The 27,020-nt window shown below is 38.9% G+C and overlaps 1 protein-coding gene across 2 annotated transcripts in view; it reads right to left on the bottom strand.

Moving 5' to 3' along the window:
- The window catches only part of ARHGAP5 (Rho GTPase activating protein 5), a 64,478-nt gene that overhangs the window by 10,923 nt on the left and 26,535 nt on the right, over nt 1-27,020 (bottom strand). Inside the window, exons 2-3 of one of the 2 annotated variants that reach the window (XM_063439617.1) lie at nt 22,606-26,494; nt 16,727-16,871 (exon numbers count right to left, since the gene is read on the bottom strand). In XM_063439617.1, coding sequence (XP_063295687.1) covers nt 16,727-16,871; nt 22,606-26,319 — 3,859 coding nt within the window. In that variant the 5' untranslated portion in view covers nt 26,320-26,494. The remainder of the gene's footprint in view (nt 1-16,726; nt 16,872-22,605; nt 26,495-27,020) is intronic. The other variant, XM_063439618.1, reaches the window with a different exon arrangement.

Genomic DNA, 27,020 nt, shown 5'->3' with positions numbered 1-27,020 from the left:
CTAGATGATAAAGTAACAAGGTTTTCTTTATGACTACATGCTTGATTATAGCCAAGTATGTACAGTAATTACTCAATTTCCAGAGTTTTTATATAAAAAAACAACAAAAAAAAACTTACCACAAGGCTCCATGAATCAAACATAAAATACCTCCAGAAGTATCATTACATTGTAAACAAATTAATTAGCTGCGGCACAGCTGCCTGAGAAGATATCGTGGTCGACAACACATTTAAGAGCTAGAAGCAAGAACTATCTCACGGCTTTCAAAAAAAGCAGGTGAGATTATACTGAAGAAAAAGCTGGCCAGGGATGAAGTTATGGGGTAGATGACATATTGGAAGCATGCTAAACTAATTGGACCACAGGGAATCCCAAGCACTGAACTACAGAGGAAAAGAACTGAAATAGGGTTTTTGTTGTCATTGGAAGATACAGTGCATACCGGTATATGGACTCATTTAGCTAGTTAACAGTTTGACAAACACCCAATGTTACTCACCCTGAAAAGTTGGACATTCAAAAACGAAATGATATTAAATAAAAGTAGCATGCTGTAGTTATAATCTGCAGTAGGGATAATTAAGTGGTATCAGTATGCCACCTTTAGCCGTCTAAGATCGTGTTAGACAGTAGGATGACCAACAAGAAGGTTGCTGATGCTGACACCTCAAACTATGCTCTGCCAGTGCATGTGCCAAATGATGTTACATTCACCTGGCACCCTCAAAAAAGTCTGGTGTTTTGGATTGCAACAAGGCCCTGAAGCAGTACAGAGGCAGCTGTTCCTCTATCAGGCACCAAAGAAAGCGTGTCAAACCCAAATATCTAAATTTTCCCTATTTTCCTACTCACCAACAGCAGGGGGAGGATAGGGCACATAATAAAACTGCAATCACGCACTGGTATTTGCGACGGTGTTTCTAATTAGAGGTGTGCGTTCGAACGCTGTGCTATTTATATATGCAGGCATTGTGTAACTAATTAGGTGTGAGTGAGAAGATGGCTTGGTTTGTAAGGGTGGTCGATAAGGTATGTTTGAGGACTTTGTTTGTAAGGGTGGTAAGTGGCTAATTAAGTGTATGCACCAGTCATGAACATTTTGTTTAGCTTTACAGATTCTAGGGACCTATATAAAGACCTAGAGTAGTACACTACAGACAACCATACATACTATGCACAACACAGACATCAGAAACACACTATACAGATCCTCACGGAACACGTAGGCCTACAGGAATAAACTCCTTACTGGGTAACAGTTTATGAGATCTGCACAAAGCTGCAGGTTTCTAACAACCCAGTGTAATTTCTTTGTGCCCATTTCTGAAAGTAATAACCTTCTATATAAAAAAAACAAAAAACTATCCAGTTAGGTATTTTTCCCTACATACCTTTTACTTGAACTACCCCCCCCCATCCCAAACAATCTATAAATACATTTGGTGAGATAAATGTAAACATATAGGGTTCAGATGAAACAAGTTTAAACACTGTAATAATGAGAAAAGCAGTGCTGCTTCCTAGAACGAGGCACAGTTCAAGCAATACAAGAAAGGCACAGATTATCAGCCGTCAAGAGTTACCAAACTGTCTAAACATTTCCTAGAGGAGCCTCCTAGACAATAATATATTAATGAACATGCAGAGATCAAGATAATACGAAAGCATCTAATTAGCAAATGCCTTTAAAGGGATACTAATTAGTATTTAACATTAACACTTTGGCACCTCGATTTGCTACAATAACAGATGTGTGAAGCTTTAAAAACACACAAACAGAACACATTTTTGGAAACAGGAATGTCTGCAATTCACTGCTGAATGAAGCAGGGATAGTGAAAATATAAAATGCATTTATCCCCACACTGCACTATGGTAGCAGTAGGTTAAGGTTCTTTTATGCACTCTAAAATAGAGTGAAACAAGCCAAATCCGGAATAAATAATAAAATAAAATAACAAAGAGTGCTACAGGCAAGCAGAGTCCAATAAAGCAAAATAAAAGAAATGAAATCAACATTGCACTGGTCCTTCCAGCAAAATGTATAGAAAGCCAGGTTTAAAAGTACATTATCCAAGGTTCAGAGTCTGTAAAAGCCAGACCCTTTGTGTGAGGTGCAGAGTACCCCCCTCCAGGCACTCACTATACCCATTCTGTGAGCTGGAAAAGGTAAACAACTCGTCTGAACACACAATTCCATTCTGGCCTCTTTTGCAAGTCTGTGCAGAACAGTTGTACAAAAGGTCTAAATTTCCTTTACTGCTAAAGGGAGCACAAGAGCTTTCTGATATTGGGTTAGACTACTTTATAAAATAACGAAAAGAGTATTAACTCCTCAAAGGCCAGCAGTAGGTAAAGTCATATTCACTATGTGTTCAGTTACCATGTCTCCCTTCATATATTAAGCGACATAATGCTGTACAGCTGCACACAAGGCTAATTTTAAAAATACTATCTTCTAGGGCAGGGATAGGCCACCTTCAGCACTCCAGATGTTGTGGACTACATCCCTCATAATGCTGACAAAGCATCCTGGGAGGTGTAGTCCAAAACATCTGCAGTGGCAAAGGTTGTCTAAGCCTGTTCTAGGACATGGGTAGGCAACCTTTGCCAACCTCCAGATGTTGTGGACTGCAGATATATATATATATATATATATATATATATATATATATATATATATATATATATATATATATATATATATATATAGATAGATATAGATATATACAGAATCATAACCAACTCATCTAAAAACACACCTAAATGTCAGTCACTCGAATGATGTGTCTTGGTTTTCTTCCTCACAGCTTTTTAATATGATGGAAATAGCAGGGCATTGCCTGCTTGGAAAAACCCCATTGTTGAATTAAAGCTAGAAGAACCGTGGCATTAATACAGAGGCAACACAATTCCGATACTTGTTCCTCAAAGCCTATAACAATTTCAAGCATCAGTAAAGATATTCCTGGGACTAAAATGGGTAGTAAGGCAAACTATAAACAGACTCGCCCATCAAGTAGTAATTGTGACATGAACTGCATGACTTTTTACTAAGAGTAGAGAAGGAGAGAAACAATGTCCTATGCTTGGATTATTCTTAAAACATAACTTAATAACAGAATAGATAAATAATAATAATTGAAAGTGTAGACAAAATTTGCTTGCAAAAACCTAAAGGGGAAATAATAAGAAAAAAGAAAAAAGAAAAAGAAAAGAAACCTAATTCACATTATGTCTGACAATTCAATGCATTCACTCATCCTGTATATTTCAGGAATGAGGAGAGTAAAAGAATATTTTCAGGGAACAATACAGTATTTTAATCCACATGAATAGAATAAAATTGCAGATTCTTCACCTGAGGTCACCCCAGCTCTGACATCGGAGAGGTTGCTATGACAACAAATGATGTCAAAGAAGACTTTAGCCGGCAATTGCCAGTGAATATAATGGACGAGAGAGATGCCTTCACACTAATGTGCCGATTAAAAAAAATAAACAGGCTCTAATCCAACGATCCCTTCTCTCTGTGTTTATGAGATAGCTCCACGTAAAGTGCCAAAGCAAAGACAGGATTAGAGCATAAAATTGTAAAAAAAAAAATTGGATTAAACAGATTATTTTCAGGCAGTCTCTATGGCAGCAAAAGCATAAATCTTCAAAGTGAGTGAAAAGGGCCAGCAGTACGATAAGAACGTAAGCCACAAGAATTTTTCAATGATTAAAATTTAGGAAGTGTAGTGATAGTTCAGATATAGGCATCACTTAAATTTCTAATACTTTCAGTTTACTGGTAATCTCCTGCAGCCCATATTTACTCAGCAGTGAGCGAGACAGGCCCTGTGTTGCCTTATTTGTGAATCCTTAAGATGACTGCAAAGACCTTTTCTTAGGAACTGTCCAAGCACACTGAAATACATTGCAGACCAATAACTATTGGTCAACTCAATATATGTTAAAGAACCACTATAGTGCCAGGAAAACACTCATTTTCCTGGCACTATAGTGCCCTGAGGGTGCCCCCACCCTCAGGGTCCCCCTCCCACCGGGCTCTCGGGGGTGGAAGGGGTTAAACTTGCCTCTTTCTCCAGCGCCGGGCGGGGAGCTCTCCTCCTCCTCGGCTGAATGCGCGGCAAGAGCTGCACGCGCATTCAGCCAGTCTCATAGGAAAGCATTTATAATGCTTTCCTATGGACGCTGGCGTCTTCTCACTGTGATTTTCACAGTGAGAACCACGCAAGCGCCTCTAGCGGCTGTCAATGAGACAGCCACTAGAGGCTGGATTAACCCTAATATAAACATAGCAGTTTCTCTGAAACTGCTATGTTTATAGAAAAAAGGGTTAATCCTAGCTGGACCAGGCACCCAGACCACTTCATTAAGCTGAAGTGGTCTGGGTGCCTGTAGTGGTCCTTTAACAAGCCGTTACATGTTTCTTACAGGAGATCAGAAATATATATAAAACTGCAAAAAAAAAGCTTGTTGACTGCCAACAGATCATTCAGCTTGGAACAACATTACAGACAGGTAGTGGTGTAAGAAACATTACATACACAGTAGGACGGAGGGCCCTGTCATTTCACATTTACATTCTAGGCAGACAGAGAAGGTAAGGGGTTGCACAGAAGAACAAAGTCCAATTCTGAAGGACAAATCACGGTACAAAGGGATGACTAGGTGGGGGGACCGATAAGAAAAAACAAGGAGCAAAAGTAAAAGGATTCCCTGAATAGTTTAGTTTTTGGGGAAGCTTTAAAGCCGTGGAATGAGAAGGGCAGAGAGTCAAAAAAAGCAAGGTAAAGACTTCCACAGGACTTGGCAGAAGTTCTGCAGATGCTGGTGAGAAGAAGTAATACAGGAGTGGGGGGAGAGTCCTGAGAAAAACAAAGAAGATTGTGGGTGATTATTAAAAGATAAGGCTGCTATTTGATTCCTACAGGGCTCTGAGCAAGGGTCAGGACATTGGATTGTATTCTGGAACAGATGGGGAAAGCATGGAGAGACTGAAAGAGTGGTTCAGCAGAGAATAAAATATTCTCTCACTTTCACATTTACCATCATTGTTAACACTGCTTTCCTGTAATACATATTCCTATTATGACCCCGCATTACACACGGCTGTAGAATAAGAAGAGAGGTTATCAGTGGAAGGAACAAGCAAAGCTAAATGTGACATGTAGGGCACCAAGCTCAGTTTCATTTCATGTTAACACATTCTAAAAGAACTTCACATGTGCCAACAGAAGAAGCTGACAAGGGGCCATTATGGAAAATCCATGATAAAGATGAAAGAAGACCTATATTTTGGTGCGTAGAAAGAGGAACAGGTACTTCGAAAATGGAGCTGCAAATGCCATATGAGCAAGAACTCACCTGGAATGCCTAATTATGGTTCTGGAATCTCATTTTTCATACAAAAACTAGATATTTGCTGGTACAACCAGGCTACATGAAGGGGCACTACAGCAATCACCTACAACAGGATAATAAAAGGGAAAGTAACAGGAAAAGTGTGTTGAACACAGAATATCTTCCTTGAGTGCTTTTTGTGGCGGTCTTTTTCAGTCTAATTGAAATTAGACTTGTACAGGAATCCCCACATGCTGTCAGAAGTGTGGGGTAAAACCACAGTTTAAACCAGTGATATAATGTCCTTAATTAGAAGATTATAGTTACATTTTTAAAACAATATTTCAAGGAAAGGATGTGAGATGTGTCTTGCATCAGCAAATGATGAGTCATCTTTAGCTGTACTACACAGTATTGTTATATATACCCTCTTATTTGTAAAACTACATTTTGGTAACTTGAGTCAGAAACTGCAAATTTAAGCACATAAGGGAACTCTAGATTTGCAAACTTTGCTGTTTTAAGATACCTTTTGCAGTTTGTATTTTGATTCACTGGTAACAAAAACCGTATTCACGATCTAACAAATTCAGAGTCAGGTGGCAATGGCAGCCCTTAATAAGCCTTTAAACTTTGGCCTGGCCAACGTTTGTTTCCTCTGGCAAATAAGGGGAATTTAACAATTCAGATTGACTATTCACAGCTGGTCACTGCAGCCTCCATATCTGCCCTCTTACTTTGTTCAACGCTGCCACCCCATTCTCTCCTAAATGTCATTGGTTGGCCCTTCTCATACGTGCTCAGAGGATTTCTTGGCACTCAATGCAAACCCCTTTTTGGGCTCGGGATGTGAAACGTTTTAGTTCCTCACTGTCCATCCAAAAATATTTGTATGATGTAACCAAAATACAGAAACACAAACATTTTTAACCCTGTTGCTTTTTGTTGTGAGATTAACAGGTAACTCCAGTAACCATAAAACTGTATATGCATATTACGCAATACAGACTCCTCCCACCATGACCACTTCTAAAAGCAGACATGGTCATGGAGGTTGGAGTAACCCTTGGACTTATGATACTTAGATATTTAATGGAGAATTTGACACACACTAATTCATAAAGTAAACCTATTTCTTCCTCAGGGATATTATAGAAATTTCTGTTAAAAATATTGTGTGGAAACAGTGACTTCAGACATTTGAAAAATATTTTAAGAAAAAAATAAAGCTAGGGGTAGCACCACAATATAGACAAATATAATGAAATATACAGTATATAGTATGCAACCATCATAACACCTCCCCCCTTCATTTCCCATATGCAGCTCCCCTTGCGGCACGTCAAAGTTGGCGGCCGCCGTTTCCAATAGCAGCTCGTATGTTTCCGAAGCGGCGGCCGTCACAATGGAATCAATGTATTCACTAACTTCCCCTTGTCAACTACATTGCCCATAATGTCCCACACTCACAGCCGTCACCAAAGATGGCTGCTGCCATTCTAATAGTATGTTCGGACGTCATCAAAAATGGCGCCCGATCACATTACTAATTTTTATAACCACTAAATAATCCTTTTTTTAATATACAACTATAATTTTTAAACATTGTCCCATAACTAATAAACAGTGTTAGTTTTCTAAGCATATACACCTAATTACTATCAAAATTATGATGTCATTTTGGCGCCATTTTCAAATTGCTAACCCTTCATTACCCTTTATAAACCCTAACATGCCAGGTCATTCTTTTTATCTCCACTTGAAACACTTTGTGGTTACTTCCTATGTTGTTTTACACTTTTACCAGAGTGTGCCATCTTACACTTTTTTTCTACATTTTTAATACTGATGCTATTTTATTGTTTTTACTTCCTGCTGCCCAGCACCTGTTTTTTTTAACACCTGTGAGTACTACTCTCAAGACATCCCTGGTGGGGATTATACCACCCACGCCCTATACATAGAGCAGTTCTGCTCTGGTTAATGTGAGTATATGTTTAGCTCTCTCTATGGCTGGCTTTTTATTCAGTGAGCACTATTGTTTATTTTTATATTTTATGGTCCACAAACTACAAAGCAACTATCCTCACGTATCCTTGCAAGTGGTGTTTATACCACTGTATGCCACTTACACTGGAGCTAGTTACAGCTCAATTAAACGAGAGTAGGACTATATCCTATTCCTTTTAGTTGCCCCCTGTAAGAACATACTACCCTATTATTCCTTTTCTGTTTCATACTGACTCCACTGCTGAACCTATCCTGGTACTTCCATTGAGGAATTCCGCAGACACTTATGTTGACCAGTATTCCTTGCAAGTGTATTTCCACACCACAAACTTGGACTTTCTACTATTAGGACTTTTTTTGCTCCACTTGGGACTTTAGTTTATTTATTGGTTTGCAGACTATATACTGTATATTTCATTGTATTTATCTATAATGTGGCACTACCCCTAGCTTTCTTTTTTCTGTGTTTTATTTCCATTAGTAGGATAAGAGGGAAATCCTTACTTTTTGGGGTTAGCTGCCGCCTCTACTCTCTCTAGTTTGATATATCCTAAGCGCTGTTCCTTCCCCTCCATTCTAATAAATATTGTAAGAGTTAAGGATTTGTTTGCCTCCTCCGTACAAAGGATCAATAATACAGTAACAATATTTTGTTGTGTGTATATTTATTAGCATTTTTTATATTCCGTGAGTGCTGCTACCTCGTTGGATATTTTGGCACCCGGCACATAAGGTGGATAATAGCGTGAGTGCAAGAACTTTTTTTTTATATATATATATATATATATATATATATATATATATATATATATATATATATATATATATATATATATATATATATATATATATATATATATATATACATATATATATACACACACACACACAAAAATGCAATTCACAGTCAAATACATTATTAATTAATATAGCTCTGTCACTTTGCAGGGTCTGGTTTTGTCTTTCAATCTGTTCTTGTTTTGCTTCCTATGGGATGCCTGGTTCCCCCTGGTAATCATACCTAACAGATGCCAACTGGAAGGGGGACCTAGGCGACATCTTAATGTGCAAAGTCAGCTCCTGTCCGACTGCCGACGACACTGTATGGGCCGCTGGGTTTGGGCCTGCTGTGAGGCTCTGGCGGGAGAAACGGACGATCTCCCGTGCTTGGTCCGGCGGGGCCTCCTCGGGCTCAAAGGCCCCGTTCCCCCCCCCCCTGTGGGCCGGTGGGGGTTATCCGCCTAAATTGCACGACGCAGTACCTGAGAGGAGGCTGGATGCCCCCCAGGAGGTCAGTGTGGACGACAGCAATAGCAGCAATTACCACCTCCAGGCTGACACTGGGGGGAGCAGCTGGAGAGTGACCATGCAACACATGGGTGAACCGCAGCAGCCCCCGCACAAGACCCCTACCCACGAGATAGGAGACTTCTGCCTCTGGTCACTGTTCACATGAGCGGCTCGGCAGGGACCATTGCAGGACCATGACTCAGCATTTTCTACAAGACCGCACGGACTTGGGATGCAAGACCCACTCACAACTTGGGGCTGGAGCAGGGGGACACCCTCGAGAGAGCACAATGCTAGCTGAGGACGACCAGCGGAGACTTTGGCTAACCTGAGCACGAGAACTGAGTAACACCTGCATTAATTCAACTTTACTAGCGTGTTCCCTTTATTCTGTTCTCATACAGACTTCAGTCTAATTCACCTGGAAAGCCTCCCGGGGGGATACTTTAAGCAGATACAGTGCTCACACTAATCACCTCTTGTATCGCAATAGTTTAAGCCTAACCAGCACTGTACATGCCACGTTTGTAACTAGCTTTAAAGTCATGCTACCTATTCATTTTTATGCCTCATAGCTAAGAAAGCATACATTCACATATTTGAATGAGCACATGTCTAATGATGCAAGTCTGTAATCCTATCGTGTCTCACTGCTTTAGACATATTAATACAGAATGTTTCACATTTAATATTGCCTGTGTACCACGATGTGTAATCCTATGAAACTGCTTACATCTTGTTATTTTCATGTTTTAAAACAAAAATATTGTGCTGTTTAAACTGCCACATGTTGAAATGCTGACAAACCGCTTGCAGAAGCTGTCGTGGCGCTGCACGCTGTCCTGTTACTTCATGCACAAGTAAAAATAAAGAATATAAAAAAAATAAAAATAATAATAAACATAGTTTAGCCCCAGTGATTAAGTAGTTCCACGTATCAATGTCTCAATCATCCATATCTTGGAATAAATAACAGACATATGGCTTGAAAGAGATGTTCAATAAAGTTAAACGAAAACATTTTTCAATAAAGAAAAGTAAGAGAATAAGAGCAAATACACAAAAATATGTAAAAAAAAAAAAAAATTGAATGATAGGCGCTCACTATAGCAAATAATGGACAGGCAGCAGTATACAAACAAGGATTCCCAAACCTTGTGAATAATATACAGAAAAAAGAAAGGTGTATCCCGCGCCTAGTATATTATATGTGCAAAGAATACATACATATGTTCTCAAGTATATCCAGAAGGAACCGAACCTCAGAATAAAAACAGAGAATAAAACACAATAGTGCAATACAATAATAAAAATATTTTGACGGTGGTGGGTACAGCTATATATAATCAACTCACATTTATATGAGCTATAACAGAGCTCAGCTGTGCAGCGCTTGGACGGTACAATCCCCGTCTTGGGATATGTTGATGTAGTATATGCAGGTATTTCCAAAGTGCAATATGCGTGGTATATGCAGAAAAAAGGAAAAATAGCAGCCAATGGTGAAGTAAGTACCAGTAATGATGTAAATAATGGATAGTATTGTACTTACAATTGCTAGAGCATGTAACCTGCTCTAGTGTGGTCAGCTTAGGTGGTATAATCCCCACCAAGGATATACCGGATCCAGGAGGTAAAAAAATTAATATAAAAAGTAACTTTAAAAGTATACTTTAATATTAACACAATATAAACAAAAAACTTAAAAGGTATAAAAAGTAAATGTCCCACTTAACGCGTTTCGCCTCACAGGGCTTTTTCAGAAGTGTGGTGCAACCTCCTCTCAGATCCGTTTTTATATGGTAGTAAATTGGCAGATTTTCGTCTGGTGTGTATCTTCTTCCTGGTTCCGGTGGAACGCATATGGCGCACCGGAAGTGACGCGGCACTCGCGTCGTACCGGAAATGACGCGGTGCTCGCGTCTTAATGGAGACCGGCATTTGGATGATATTATTGCGCTGGAACGCACGTAACGCCCATAATTCGGCGTGCGTTGCGTTCCAAAAGCGCTCATTTGAGGCCAGCTTCGCAAGGAAAAAAAAGTATGGAGAGTGGGCATATCTTATCTCTCCATACTGATAGTGATAGTGCGGCGGCCATCTTGGTTGAGGGAATAGGGTATAAAAAATATGAAAAACAGTATTAGTCATTGATGGCACTTTTTTTAGCCATCATATTGCAAGTGTATTAAAAAACAATATACAAAATACAAACATGATCCAAAATAATATATATATATATACACAATAAGATATTAATGTAAAACAGACATCCAGTTTCTTATATATGCTTACTAGTAACAGGGGGATATAGAGTGTTAAAAAACAGTGGTAAAAAAGAGTCATATGTAAACAAAACTTAGGATTGCAATAATAAAAGAGGTAAATATATAAATATTAAAAATCTATAATAAGTCTATATATTAAAAGACAAAAATATAAAAAAAAATATATAAAAAGAATGTATTAAAAAGTAATATATTTGGAAGAAAAAGTTTAAAAGGAATTAAAACAACGTAGGAGGATTTTTAGGAACTTGTATAGATCAAAGTCAGCGTTTAACCCATTAGGGTGTAGGGTATCTAGCTGGTATACCCACTGCATCTCTGTTTGACCGATCTTTTTAACAACATCTCCTCCTCTCCAATGATTCTTAACTATTGCAATCCCAGTGAAAGAAAGATTTTTTGGATCATTGTTGTGCATACAGAAATGGGCTGGTATTGAATGGTTTTTTAAACCCTTTTCCACATTCCTGCAATGCTCAGCTATCCTGGTTTTGAGTGATCTTATAGTCCTGCCTACATACTGGAGGCCGCATGGGCACTCCAATAAATATATTAAATTTTTACTATTACACGTAATAACTTCTTTGATGTTATATATTTTACCAGTATTGTTTGACTTAAATTTAGTGATGGTTCTACTTGTAGTTTTTGTTTTTTTACATGCCATACAGCAGTTACATTTATTAAAAACCCCTTTTATCCATTCATATTTTTTATACCCTATTCCCTCAACCAAGATGGCCGCCGCACTATCACTATCAGTATGGAGAGATAAGATATGCCCACTCTCCATACTTTTTTTTCCTTGCGAAGCTGGCCTCAAATGAGCGCTTTTGGAACGCAACGCACGCCGAATTATGGGCGTAACGTGCATTCCAGCGCAATAATATCAGCCAAATGCCGGTCTCCATTAAGACGCGAGCACCGCGTCATTTCCGGTACGACGCGAGTGCCGCGTCACTTCCGGTGCGCCATATGCGTTCCACCGGCACCCGGAACCAGGAAGAAGATACACACCAGACGAAAATCTGCCAATTTACTACCATATAAAAACGGATCTGAGAGGAGGTTGCACCACACTTCTGAAAAAGCCCTGTGAGGCGAAACGCGTTAAGTGGGACATTTACTTTTTATACCTTTTAAGGTTTTTGTTTATATTGTGTAAATATTAAAGTATACTTTTAAAGTTACTTTTTATATTAATTTTTTTACCTCCTGGATCCGGTATATCCCTGGTGGGGATTATACCACCTAAGCTGACCACACTAGAGCAGGTTACATGCTCTAGCAATTGTAAGTACAATACTATCCATTATTTACATCATTACTGGTACTTACTTCACCATTGGCTGCTATTTTTCCTTTTTTCTGCATATACCACGCATATTACACTTTGGAAATACCTGCATATACTACATCAACATATCCCAAGACGGGGATTGTACCGTCCAAGCGCTGCACAGCTGAGCTCTGTTATAGCTCATATAAATGTGAGTGGATTATATATAGCTGTACCCACCACCGTCAAAATATTTTTATTATTGTATTGCACTATTGTGTTTTATTCTCTGTTTTTATTCTGAGGTTCGGTTCCTTCTGGATATACTTGAGAACATATGTATGTATTCTTTGCACATATAATATACTAGGCGCGGGATACACCTCTCTTTTTTCTGTACACAAAAATATGTTCTGCGCTCAGACTCCCACTACTCCTGGGCGGCAGCAGTGACCATGGTACACATCAGTCCCAATACATACAATAAAAACAAAAAGAAAAGTTACCTGCGCACTACACCAAATCCCAATGCATATTTAAACCAATGGAGTTTTTTTTTGTTTCACTACAATTGCCATTAGGTGTAGCCCACCTGCCACGTCACGGCAAACCTCTCAGGTGTGTCCTACAACAACAATTCACTTTGTTAGTGTAGGACCCACAAAATACCTTTGAAAAATACCCCTCTCAGATTTTTATTGTTTTGGCCTGAAGCTTAAGGAAGCACTGTGAATTGTTGATGTAGAACCCACCTAAGAGGGTTGCACTGACATGGCAGATGGGCTTACACCTAATGGCAATTGGAGTGAAAAAAAAAACCCTCCATTTATTTAAATATGCATAGGGATTTGGGGTTTTTGTGCAGGTAATTCTTTTATTTGAATTTTAAGAGAACAAGAGCCTATAAGGTAAGAAGCAGAGTGGAGTAATGAAAGTATAAAGTAATTACGGCAGCCAAGTCTGTAATAGCGTGCCTGTGGAAGGTGACCAAGACCCCAGGCCTACGGGAATGGATAGCTAAAATGGAGCACTTTCTTATCTTGGAAAAACTCTGGTCGTCGTCCCTGGAGAAACTAGCTCATTATATTAAAATATGGCAACCTTGGCTTACCCACATGGGGAAGGGGTCAAAAGGTACATAAAACTGGAACCTGGTTATAGCTAGCTAAGGAGGGGTGACACCCTCTACTCTATACTCTACTTCTTACTAATACAGAGAAGAACATGTAACTGTACTGCATGACAAAATACCTGGTGGACGCCCACGCCTCTCTCAAGGGACTTCGTTGAATTGGAGACCCGCATAGGGAACTAGAATATTATAATTACTATTTTCCCTGTTACAGCCTACAAAATGGTCACCCACAAGTATAGAGGGTATAACACTGTATTCTCATAACTGTTTTCCATTGTTTTTCTTATGTTTGTTTTCCGGTTCTTCTCTTTACTACTATCTTATTGATCCATGATTGGCTATGCAATTATCTGACCATGTGGTCCCCCCACACAGGCAATAGGTGAGAAGGGAAAACAAAGAACATGTGACCAATAGTGTAGCCCTGAGCAATTCTCTCCGATATTCAGTAGAATGTTTTGCAATCTGACAGTAGCTGATCGGGAATCAGTACTGTTTACCATTCACTCTTATTATTAACGTTTTCTCCGACAATATTAGTTTAATAGCAAAGCGTAGAAAGGCACTCGATTCATGTCCAAGTATTGCTATAAGGAATGTTTGCAAAAAAATCGGAACATGTACTGCGATTACACTGTGTTAACGGTGTTTAACTTATACAAGGGGATATGCCTACTCATGTCTGCATTTGCCAAATTGATGCGATTTCATGTGTTTGATTTTCCTCAATAAAAAGAAATTGAATATAAAAAAAAAAAAAGTATAACGGAAATACTGCTTTACATAAAAAGTAATAGCTACAGAATATACAGGCACAGTGACCGCATCACAGAATCAAGGAATTAAAGAATATGGATAAATTTACGCTGGGCTGACTGATTGTGACGGCATTTAAGATCCACTTGGCCCAATCTGTGTTTCTATGTTGCAGTAGAAACTTCTGTGGCAGCATCTGCTCTCTCTCCTGCTTGTTAGGAGCTGTGTGTGACTGGGCTCAGAACGCACAGCTTGTGTAGCTTACTAGATACTTCTCGCAGAACCAACAACGCCTTCATTCCTTTTTTGAATGAAGCATGGAAGATTCACTGATCTCTTGTCTACAAACTCCGTCCTATGACATCAAGAGTTGCGAGTCCATTAGAACATGCCTAATTTATTCACTAAAACCAATGGAGTATTCCTGCACAGTGATTCTCCACTGGTTTAAATCTGATGTGAGATTGGCTAAACCTTGCAGGCTTATTGATAAAACAATGCAAGCGCAAGAGTGAGTACTTCCTACTTTTATTGTGAATGCAAAACTATTTTAAAGGAACATTCCAGATTGGGGCTGACAAATTAATAACACAGATGACATAGGGTTCAAAATTTCCACTGCCCCAGGGTTTCGCTGGAACAGATATAGACAGTAGGAGAATACCATCAGATCCTGATGTATTCTTTCAACGTGTGCCTGTCTTCACTGCATTAGATTTTCATAGCAGTGGAATGTCGTACACAAGCAGTATAAGCTGTATATAGCACTCATACACCAAGGTAGATTCCTCAACAGATGAGAATATAATATACTTTTGAAGAAAGAACAGCAACGACAAATTATAGATTTCTAAAGTAATTTTACAGACATCAATATCATTATGGATATTGAGATTATGGCATTTTAGGGCTAAACCGAAGCATCAAGCTTGTATTTAAGTTTTTCACAAAGAGGTACATTCATTGGGTCAAGAGGTTCACAAAGTAGCAAGCTTGTGCTCAGCAGTTTGATTTAACGGAACCTCTAGCATAGAGAAGCAAACTAAAACTGCTTATAAATGTATTCATCAAGTGTGGAGGGAGGATGTGATAAGATAGCGTTAGGATACACATTAGCATTCCCAACACTACAGTGTTCATTTAAGAATAATGGAAAACTTCATATAAAATGTTCCAATCCCTGCATTTAAAAGCAACAGTGTGCAGCACTGAGACACATAAACTACTTGCTCTGTAACCTATACCATGAGCAAAATGGTTATAGTGTCTAAGCTCTAGACCACGGGTAGGCAACCTTTTAGGAGCACTGTGCCGAAATAATATTGTGATGTCCCATAGCGTGCCGGTCCTATTTTTTTTTTATAAATTTAGGTGTGCATGTTGCTGTATTCTGCTAGTGTTATTTATACTGCGGTTGCTTTGTATTGTTGTATATGTGCGTATATGCGCTATTATATTGTATCTGTTTATGAGTAGTTTGTGGTATCGTGTATAATACCTCCGAATGTGGGCTGCTTGAGGAATTGTGTGTGGATGGAAATGTCACATAGTGTGTTTGGTGGTGTGTGTATGTGTGGGGCTGTTTGGGGTATTGTATGCAAGAACCCCAAATAATATTTTTAAAACATAACTCTTATAATATTTATCAGAACGCCACGAAAGAATAGCTGTGATCTGAGCGCCCAATCCATCGAAATACCGCTCATATCCGTTCGGTAAAACAGACAAGCCATTCGAGTGAAGTTTTGGACCGGTCAGCCACGAGGTGAAGTCCCAAAATAGTTCCAGGCAATTGAAGGCTTTGACCGGTCTCTTTTCGGGAGCTCATACGAATAAACAGACGAATGCACACATTCATAAACTGGGAGGTCGTGTGTCAGTTGTTTCATTTATTCGAATGCCGCTCTGTTTGCACAAATGGAAGTACGTGTACGAACGAGATGGAAGTATAGGTGTGTTCGCGAGGTCGAGTGTCCGATTTTAGTTCCACGCACTCGACGATCAAACACCGCTGGGCGTTCGTGCGCTAAGATGGCCACCGCCATGTGTTCGTTCATACGAACGGCTACCACCCATCCGACCATTATGATCTTGCGGTTTCCAAGTGTTGCAAATCTTTAGAGACACACGACTCTTCTGTGCGGTCTCTAATTCGGTAGTTTGTTCGACTTCACGAACAATATGTCCATGTTCTGTTCGTGAAGTCAAAATAGACAGACTAACTTAGTATTTTGCACAAAGAAGTGGCTAGTTTTGCCACAATATTCAACAACAAAAATAAAGGGACACAATAGTCACCAAGACCAATACAGCTTATTAATGTAGTGGTTCCTAATCACTGTCTTAAATCAATTTAAAGGTACATTATCATAATTTTGTTTAAATACATCACCACGTAATATTTTGTTGCGTCGCATCTATGTTACAGTTCAGGTACTCACACAATATCTCTCTTTCCTAGCCTCATGTAAGCCAATGTGTTAAAATGAAGGTGTTGGGAATAATACACTTTGCCTATATAGGTAACCCTGGGAATTAGCAAAGGTGATCACAAACTTCAATTCCCCACCACAAAAGCCAAAACCCAGTTCAAGGCCGTGCCTTGCTTCCTACCTGACTCCTCAATGAAATCCACGCATTTCTTCACAAAAACAGGAATAGGCTTGTCAACGCTCACAAGGTCCTGCAGCGGTTTTCCAAAATAATTGCTTTCCCAATTTCGTCGAGTTGGTGGGTTGAAAGGCTTTGTTTTCTTTTTCTGTCATAGTAATAAAGATCACAGGGGTTACATTTTTAATCCAGATAACTAGAAGCTCAGAATGACAGAAAGATAGGGATGTGTTTTCATGTAACAAAGGAAGGATAAATACCCTTTATCACATCCAGGTCTAGGAATGGACCATAAGATACAACACATTGTAATGTTCCATTGAATTATGCACAATGGAAGTCTTATGAGCATTGCTCACAACCTGTTAGAGTAAGTGCAGAGCATAGGATCCAATCCACACGTTTATCAGATTGGAAATCTGAGCAGTTACACCCTGTGTTATCATTCTGGACACACCTCAGACAGCACCCTTAGGGTTATACACTCATGTTTTCTAAATTAAAATGGAAATTGTCAGATATATAACTAAACGGCAAGTAAATTTTCACAAATCTGGCTGTGATCAAGCAAAAAAAGCCCAACTTGGCACATATTACGGAAATAAATAGAATGAAACAGTTGGGAATTATTTTTTATCACCACACCTATTAAAAGACACATACGTCATAAACAGGGGAATACACAGTGCATGTTTCAGGTAGAGATTTTGTAAGAATTCACATTATGAGCTTTATGATATTATTTGCTTCACGGGAACAGTTCCAAAAGCACAGCTCAGCAATATCACTGGTTTTTGTAAAGAGAAGAGTCACACATTACAAGAAACAGCCACAGGCCATGGGCTCTGAACTGAATGTGAGTTTGGGTGCAAGCACCATCATTTTAATCTTTTGTGATAAAACACTGCAGATTCTTAGAAACTGCAATGTGTACACATAGGGTTAACTACACCTCTAATGGCTGTCATTAAAGTCCTTCCGCTGCACTGAGTAAACATTTTTAGGCGACCCAGACGTTCAAATTAAAAGTATTACACTTTCCTATGGGGAAGATTGGATGCACGCATGGCACATGTGCATCGGGTCCCCAATTCACCTCTATGAGAAGCATTGGACTGGCCATTGCCGGAGGAAGCCATGCCTCTTCCATGATGTCACAGGAGGTGGAGGGGTGAGCAGCACCAGGGAGAACAAACCCCCGGAAAAAATCCATTATTCTTGGAGAAAGGGGGTGGGAGACCTGAATACAGCTAGTGACAGGTTTGTATTCCTATAGCTACAAGTTCTCTTTTAAATGTACTTGGCGCCTCATAGGGACCCCCTATGTGGATACTAAATAGTAGGTGCGCGGCAGGCTACATGCATTTAGTGGTTTTGTGAATGTGTTTCTAACAGCCAAAGTATAAAGAAGGAGAATACAAATAAAAGGTAGGAATTTTGCATTATATATTGTACTTGGTCATCACACATTATTATTATTGGTATTTATATAGCGCCAACTAATTCTTCAGCGCTTTACAATATTATTAGGGGGGGTGGAGGGGATTTACAATAAATTAGACAATTACACAGGAACAATAGGTAGAGGAGGGCCCTGCTCAAACAAGCTTACATTAAACCTAAACAAAGTACACTAAAGGCCACGTAAGTTCTTGTGGGCAGGTTTTAGCACTGTTAGTAAAATATTTTACGGAGGAGCATTTGACATTTAAAGGGTTTATGGGTTACTCCAACCATAACTCAATGTTTTAAACTGTTTTTGGTTGCAGTAACCCCTTCCAATCCTGGTCTCCCCAACCAACAAACTAAAGCTAAAACTTACCTCGTTTCCAGTGCCAAGATCAAGTATTTCCACTAATGCCTAATGTCAGAGAGGGATGTAGGGGGGCTATCGATTGAGGGGAGGATATAAACATGGGACACGGTGTATATGCTGCAGTCTGTCATTCAATAGGCACAGAAACGACATTAGCCAGTCTCTAACCCTGGTCAGCATCACTGGGGCCGGCTAATGTCACAGCTGGAGGTGGAGTTAAACTTTGTATGTGCAGCATTTCATAGTGAAACACATTGATACAAGCTACTCCACCACTAATACATATAGACATTCTTCTAACCCTGTGTTTAATGCTCATTTAAATAATTAAAGAGTAAACATCCATAACAAAAAAAATACAAAAAAAAAAAGCTAGAAATAATTGGAAATCATTTTTTCCTCCTTTCATTCTGTGAAAGCTGAATAGGAAATTTAGGTCAAATCAGACACTTCTTTTCTACACCGAAGGAATATACAATGATGATGTCATGAATGATTTCAATCAGAAAAGCATTGTTTTAGAACACATTTCCACCAAATGCGTTAACACAGATGGGAGAAAAACAAAATGTCAAGCATACCAACATCCAGATCTATCTTCTACTCCAAACACATGCAAATAGGATAGAAATTGAGAATCCAGTCAGCATTAAAAGGGAAAAATATTTAAAAGAGGAAAAACAGACTAATGATTTGCTGACTTACGAAAAATTGAAAGGTAGTGGCAAACATTTAACTACCAACTTTAAGAACACATTTAATGTAAAAAAATAAATAAAACACCCAACAATCAAATATAAGCAAATTGCTGCCAATTAAAAGTAAAGATTCAACATAATTATTAGGAAGGACAGCATTCAAGGCATATAAATAGCCCCTGCACAAGGCCCATTTCATGTAAAGCTGAGAAAGCTGTACCCATTTAACAAGTCCACTTCTGGGTACAATAACAGTCAATTTTGCAGTTTTTTTTCTCCTTCAATTCTGCTTACTATTAAGGGCAAAAGGGCTGTCTGTCAGAAAATTAGCAAGCATAAACTGTCTGTCTGATATAAAGGTTGCTTAACATTTGAAGAAACGTGAAGACAGTGGCGTTAGCATTAACACATGCATCATACTTCAGTATAATAAATTCTTTATAACTTCCTTAAAAAAATAAATCAGACATGTTCTTTAATGGGAGTACTGTTTAAAATAGTGATAAGGAGTGATAATAGTGATATTGATAACTGCCCAGCAGACTACAGGCTTATATGCTAGTGAAGCAAGATTGCTTTACAAGGGTATCTGAAGGCTCACTTGAATTATAATCATTCGTTATCAAGTCACAACCCAAAAGCAAGATTTTTATGATTAACAGATATCACCAAACACACTTGCAAAGCATCTTCACTGACCATGTTACACTTATACGCATTTGCATTACCAAAATAACAGACATTCTCTAAAACAGAACTGTGGCAACTCCAAACTGCATAACCACTTTTCTGCTTTTAGAAGTGGTCATGCTGGTAGGATTCTGAAACTGCAGCATTCTGCTTTAAACGCTGCTCTTACAGAATAATATGCACTTTTATGCCGGAGGCTACTTACATCCCTGCACACGAGACTTGGGCAGAGCAGAACGGTTTAATGTTAAATCTGTGCAAAAATAACATTTGATGTCAGCAAGCCAGCAAGAGAAAGCCTTCATCTCCCCTCCTTGCCATCCCCATCTATCTATATTTCCTAATAGTTCTCATTTTTCTGAAATTCCCAATTACCTCTCCTCCCCGTGCATGCTCTCTGAGTAAGTGAAAACGGTCCAACTAGAGGTTTCTGTATGAAGCATTCCACTCTTAGGTTTCCAATTTCTGAGACGACTGCATGTATCATCTATCTATTCCAGAGAACTGGTCTACAGAAAATTTGAACACAAACTTTTAAAAATGTCTTAAAAGGAACACTCCAAGTACCATAACCACTACAGTCAGCTACTTCTTCTAGGTCAGAGAGACAAGACCTTTCCCTTTGCATGTCTCGTCATTGCACAGGCTGTGTCATAATTGGACATTAATACTTCTGTATCAGGTTTTACGTCTGGGATAGAAATAGTGCGATCATAAGAGTTGACCTTCTAAACCAAAGTAGACAATACAAAAAGATAGTTATTTAACTGAAAAGAGTGTTAAAAAAAAAAAAAGCAAAAAAAAAAAACTCGTTTTTATTCGCTGATTTACCAGAAGCAAACCTCTCTTTTCAAAACGAACAAAGCACCTAATGTATAGTACATACAATGAAAGGAATGAAGACAATAAATGTGACTTGAGGGAAGCTTAGTCTAGAAAAAGTTCGCTCTATAACGACTCATAAAAGCCAGTTTAAGCACCCTTCGTGCCATGATGAAGGGCTACTCATTCTGTATGTGTGCCAACCTGATTGAGAATAGACCTACATATAACATTTGTAAGTGGCATCTTTCCTCTGACATTTTGCTTTAGCTCATGGTGGCTTTGTCAGCCACGAGCTGGCATTCCTATTAAATTGTTTTGTTCAGTATGGGATCTATGGTAGATCCTTTGAGATTGTGGAATGTTACATAATCATGTCCTTAAGGTGGTATATATACATATGTACTGCATATCCTCCAGGATCCATGGCAGATGGAAAATAGCTGGACAAGTGTGAGATATAATTCTAGTCCAGGAAATGAAAAGCTCGAAAATAATTTCAAATTTGCAGAGTGTGCAAAAGAGGTTAATGGCCAGCACAAAAAAAGGGAAGAAAGTTCTGTGTATCAGTGCTTTCACTTCCCAAAGACATGAGGAACCTTCCCTGCTATAAATACTTTAGCAACAGACAAATGTGTTACATGTAGCACGCTGCGATCAAGATCTAACTTTGTCCTTTCAGTCATTTAAAACAGACTTGTCCCCCACAAGAACGTTTAATTTATGCATTATGAAATCTTATACACGCAGCTTAATTATTTTTCTTTTTTCTCATTACTTAAAATGTTTTTAAATTGTTTGTCATATATTTGAACTGAACTGTCAAGGTTCTGTGAATGCCAGGTGTATAAAAAGGCATATCATTTCAGTCAGATCCTTTCCCCTTAGCAATCTCCAGGCTACAAGGTTTTTCAATCCAAAATGTTATTTTGCATTCCACAAAATAGGCCACATTTAACCCCTTAAGGACACATGACATGTGTGACACGTCATGATTCCCTTTTATTCCAGAAGTTTGGTCCTTAAGGGGTTAATCCAATTATTAAATTAGGGTGCCTAGACCCAACTCATTTCCAAAAATGCCACCAATAAATTAAATTAACGCTGACACAGTAAAGACATGAGCCACCATGAAGTAATAGATGGAAAGATTTGGAAACCACTACTAATTACTTTATATCTGGGTCACTAAACCTAACTGGCTTCCAACATTCATCTCAATCACTACTTCTAACTCCCTATAAAATATTTTAACTCAGAAATGTAAGCTCACCAATATCCCTTCACTTAATTTCTACAAAACGCATTGGAGGTTAAGCAACATATTAAAGGATTGCACACAGTTTTTTGTTTTGTTTCCTGGTATTTTCCCTATAACTGCCTATTCATTCCCTTATTTGCACCAAATTATTCCTTATCACGTCCATTGTATTAAAAAAAAAAAAAAAAAATATATATATATATATAAACCCACAAAGCACCTGTCATAGTGGCAGTTTTTGTTGTGACTGTTTGAACGCTTTCATATTCTTGTGTCAAATTTACTAATTTGACTGTTTATTTTGCAAATGTAATAAATTGTAAAATTCTCAGGAAATAAATAAAAGCAAAAAAATCCAAAAAAGGAATAAAAGTGTGTGAAGATGGATTATTTTGGTGCACAATAAAAAATAAAGATATTTAGGATTATAATGTGTGGGTAACATTAAACAAAACTCATTAATATAGGTAAATTGGGAAGGGGGTGCTGACGTCATAAGTTACTACACTGGATGACACCATCCCTAGAGATGCCACTGTTCTTTTCAATCTATGCTACCACGTGTAAGATAATATGAAATACACAAAATAATTACCTTCTTGTCTTCTTTAACTTTTGGTGCCTTTTTCTTTGTTTTCCTCTCTTCTAGCTCTTGGTCAGAAGTGATGGCTGGGTTGTCAATGCCCCCCTTCCAGGTATCAACAGGAGAGAGTAAAGGGTCCTCCTCACTAGGTCTGTGCTTTGGTTTACGTTTCCGGTCTTTTCCAGGCATGGTAAGTGCTTCCTCATCACTTGCATCCGAATTTGCTCGCCTGTAGGAGTACAATTTGGCCTTGCTGAATAAAGTCTTTGATCTATATTTATATTTTGATGGTCTCCGTTCAGTCTGGTTCCTGGCTGCCCTGTCTGAAATGCCATTTTCTTCATCCCCTGGTACATTAGCAAAAAATTGGCGCATTTTAATAGTGTGGTTCTGGCTGTCGTCAGGTACTGCGTAGATATCATTAGCAAAATCTTTGGGTTTAAGTATTGTGTCAACTGGTTCTGCGTAGTTATCTGAAGGGTCTAAGTCATCAGGGTGTGACATAGGGAAGCGGGAATGTGGCTTCTTGGGTGTTTTACTGATACCAGCTTCTATTGTTTTAACCAGGTTTGGGTCAAGTCTATTTACTTTTGACTTGGGTCCAGCTGGCTTAGGTCGGATCGGAGGAGGCACTTTATGGTTGCGCTCGTGGTCATGACAGTTAAGTGGAGTACTGTGTATGGGATATTCGTTTCCTTCATTGTCCAAATTACACTTTGGCAACAGCTGGACATCATCCCCGATAGGGCTGTAGGGAGGAGGGGCTTCTGTGTCATCTTCTGAATCTGGATAGCAGCCATAAGCTGGAGAGTTTCCACGCGGTGAATGAAGGAAAACCTCTTCACATTGCGGATTTGCCTCTCTACTGTTTTCAGATAAGTAAGAGTTCTCAATCGAAGTCTTCTTTTCTAAAACATCACTAAAGAATGGTGTAAAAACCTCTGTCTGGCGATGGTACTGGGACAGTGAATACAGGGCAGTGAATTTTGCTGAAATTTCAGTTGCTATATGTTCCCCTTCAGTCATTAGTTCTTTAATAGCCTCATTTTCAAAAAAGTCTGCTTGGCTGTCTGTTACGGCTACCAACTGGACAGGAATGGTGTCCTGTATCTCTGAAAGAAACGCACGGAGCATTCCCATAGAGGCCTTGCGTCTAGCAGAATAAACCAGAATGTATCCATGAACAAGTTCATCTTTTCTCACTCCAATAGAGGAGTGATATGATAATATGGTTATCTGTATCCTCCTCCGTGTTTCACCAATAATTTTGTCAAGCATCAGGGAGTTATTTTGACCTGGCTGAGCAGCACTACACGTCCGGGACTCAAGAAATGGAGAAAGGATAAGATCTACACTGAAGGGATCTCCACACATCCCACACATCACTATCCTCAAGTCTGCTTCTGAAAGTTCTTTAATAGTGGGAACTGGACTGCTAATGTCAAAATTGTGTTTCACAGACTCCAGTACTCCTCTTAATGCTTGCTTTATCTGAGTCTCGTTAAATTTTCGAGGACATGTCCCAGGAGATATGTCTACAAATAGACACTGAAGTTTATTTGCCAGCTGCTGCCCTTGATGCCTCAAAATTGGCAAATGTTTGCTTGCACTGTCTCTCTGGTTAGCCAAAATTAAAGTAAATGGAAGGTTAAGCATATCCTTATCTCTCCTTGACTGGGCTTCCCCACGAATCTTTCCAATACAGTCCCCAATAAAATTAAGAGATTCTATTGAGCTAAAAACACAGAAACAACCATGCGGCTTAAAACCTAAAGTCCATAACTGGCTTAAAAGGTATGGTGAATTTGCATCAACTGCTCTCAAGTCCAATTCATATATTTTTCCATCCAACGCAAACTCATCATCTGTCGACTGTGTTCTTATCTCATTAGTCATCTCCTGTGATAGACTATCTTTCCCTAGAATAAGAAGATTTACCTTATCAAGGTTAGCCCCATCATGGTACAAGGTGAGACGACCAAGATTTGACTGCAGTAGGCTATTGGCAAGAACCTGTTCTACCTTAATGTCCATACAGTTTTGGCCACTTAGACAAGTTTCTTTAGTTGGATGATAAACAAATCCTATGTGCTTGAGAAGGAGAGATTCCCTGTCTGTTGCAAGCTTCTGCAAAGCTTTGTATCTTGGTTCTTCCCCAAGGACAGCGTTAATCTCACTCATTTTATCAGTGCTAGGAGTGGCATTGAGATCCAAGTCATAAAACAATTCAGAGTGCTCGAAAAGCATCTCCTGAAATTCCTCTTTGGCTTTTTCAATAATTTCTCTCTGGTGTTTGCGGTAAACTTCCACCCGGTCTGTCTCATTGATGAACTTGTAAGCTTCATCATCCAGAACAAAACACATTACTTCTTCCCAGGGCTGTCCAGGAGAAATAAATGGTATTTTCTCAAGGGTTTTCTTAAATTTCACCTTCATTTCAACTCTCCTCTTCTCAGATACCAGGTGTTGGACGTGGCTTTGATAGACTTTCTCTGCTTCTAAAGTGCAGAGCAGATCAAAAGGAATTCTTCTGTCATTTAGTTTATCAATATGATCAGACTGATCCCAGGGAGTTTTATCCAACATAACAAACCACAAGCTGAAGTCAGGCCTTTTCTCAAGCAGTTGCAAAGCTTCTGCCCAGTTTAAATTTTCAATTTCGTCTAGTTTAGGTAATAATGTGTTAAGTGTTTTTGGTAATGTTTTAAGGTACTCTTCTTTTCGTTTTCGAACGTGATCCTGCCTAAGCTGCTCTATATGTTTGTTAAAAGTGTTTTTGGCCTTCAATGTTCCCTCCAAGTTGATGTAGTTGTCATAGTCCGGGTGGTTCTTCAACTTATTACTGATAGTTTTCCATGTTGCATGGTAATCACGCACAGTTTGCACAATAAGCTTCTCATATTTGTCAGTAGCAGAGGCAACTAGCTGCCTGTGTGTTTTAAAGGCGTCCAGGTAAGGAATTATTTTAGGTTTACTTCTGGTTTTATCCAGCATTTGAACCAACGCTGTAAAACAGGTTTCCACATTGATATTATTCCGGGCTGATGTTTCCACAACCATTAAGTTTTTCTTGTTGGAAGCAAACCCTTGAACTTCCCTCAAATAATGATCGACACATTCATCACATTTTGTTGCTGCAATGATAATGGGTTTTTTTGCTTTAGCTACTTGCGCATAGAGATTATTAACAAACTTGAGCTGATCCTCAAATTTACGGTTGCATCCTTGGCTGACATCAATGCATAGCACATAACCATCTATTGTTAGTTTCCCTTCTGGCATTTGCTTCTGCTCAAAGTCCTGCTCCAAACCAAGTTGGTCCGTACAAATGTACATGAGTTTCTCGGCTGATTGGAGCTTCGAAGCTGCAGCACGCTTTATATAGGGTTGAAGATTTGTACTTCGATGGGGGAGAAAAGTCTGATCGTCTATGAATTCCGTCTGCTCGATTATGTGGTGCCTGCAGTCAATCCCATCCTCACCACTCTGTGTTACGTCACCCCAATACAAAAAGTGATCATTGTTGACAACACGTCCTCCAAAGTCAATTGTACTAAGGACAGAAGTATGTTCTGGGTAGTATTCATCAGCCTTTGGGCGGACATATCTGTTGCACAAGCAAGACTTCCCTACTCCACAGTTGCCTTTATCCTTTTCTGTTCCAGACAATCCTACCACATTAATGGTATATGATGGGGGACGAGGCTCCTTATTTTTTGCCATCATCACTCCCCTCTCACCCTCCTGAGCTCATTTAGACAGACGGGTGTATTTTTCATTCTTAGAATCCAAACGATATCCAAAAACAGTTCCTTAGACACCAAAGCAATGGGACACTACTCTTGTGACCTCCTCCATTGGGTCGGCATCTGATCCTCACATATTGCTGGGTGTGGGTATTCTGTAAGAAATCAGATAAGGAGGTGTTTAGTCAAACTATGCATCAATATTTGTGAATACATTCTACTGTGTCAAGGAAGCAATTTATAGCAAAATCATGACCTATTTGCCCTCTCTTATACTTAGTAAATACAGTTGCAAGGGAAAACCAAAAGCTACAAGGTGATTTTATGATCGAAAAGTGATCCCTAATGGTGCAAAAGTCTCATATGGACTCAAAGTGATTTTCATGGGTCCATGTAATATCATCGCTTTTAGGATTATTGGATTTAATTTGCCATTGCGTGGAGCATTTTTTATTCTCCCAATCTGGCTGCATACAATTAAATCAGAGATTTTTATACACATTTTTTATTGTAAATAAAAATAAATATGTTGCACATTATCATCATAAATTTGAAGTTTATTAAGCAATGAAATCACACTAATTACTTGGATAAAGATTTATCAGGTGATTTTATCGGTTAAACCATAGCTCTGTATACACAAACATCACCAACAATATCGCTTAACTTTCAGCTTACAGT

The sequence above is a fragment of the Pelobates fuscus genome, chromosome 13, assembly GCF_036172605.1.
Source record: "Pelobates fuscus isolate aPelFus1 chromosome 13, aPelFus1.pri, whole genome shotgun sequence".
Classification (NCBI taxonomy): domain Eukaryota; kingdom Metazoa; phylum Chordata; class Amphibia; order Anura; family Pelobatidae; genus Pelobates; species Pelobates fuscus.
Note: the sequence above shows the minus strand (reverse complement) of the source record. Positions and strands in the feature narration are given on the sequence as shown.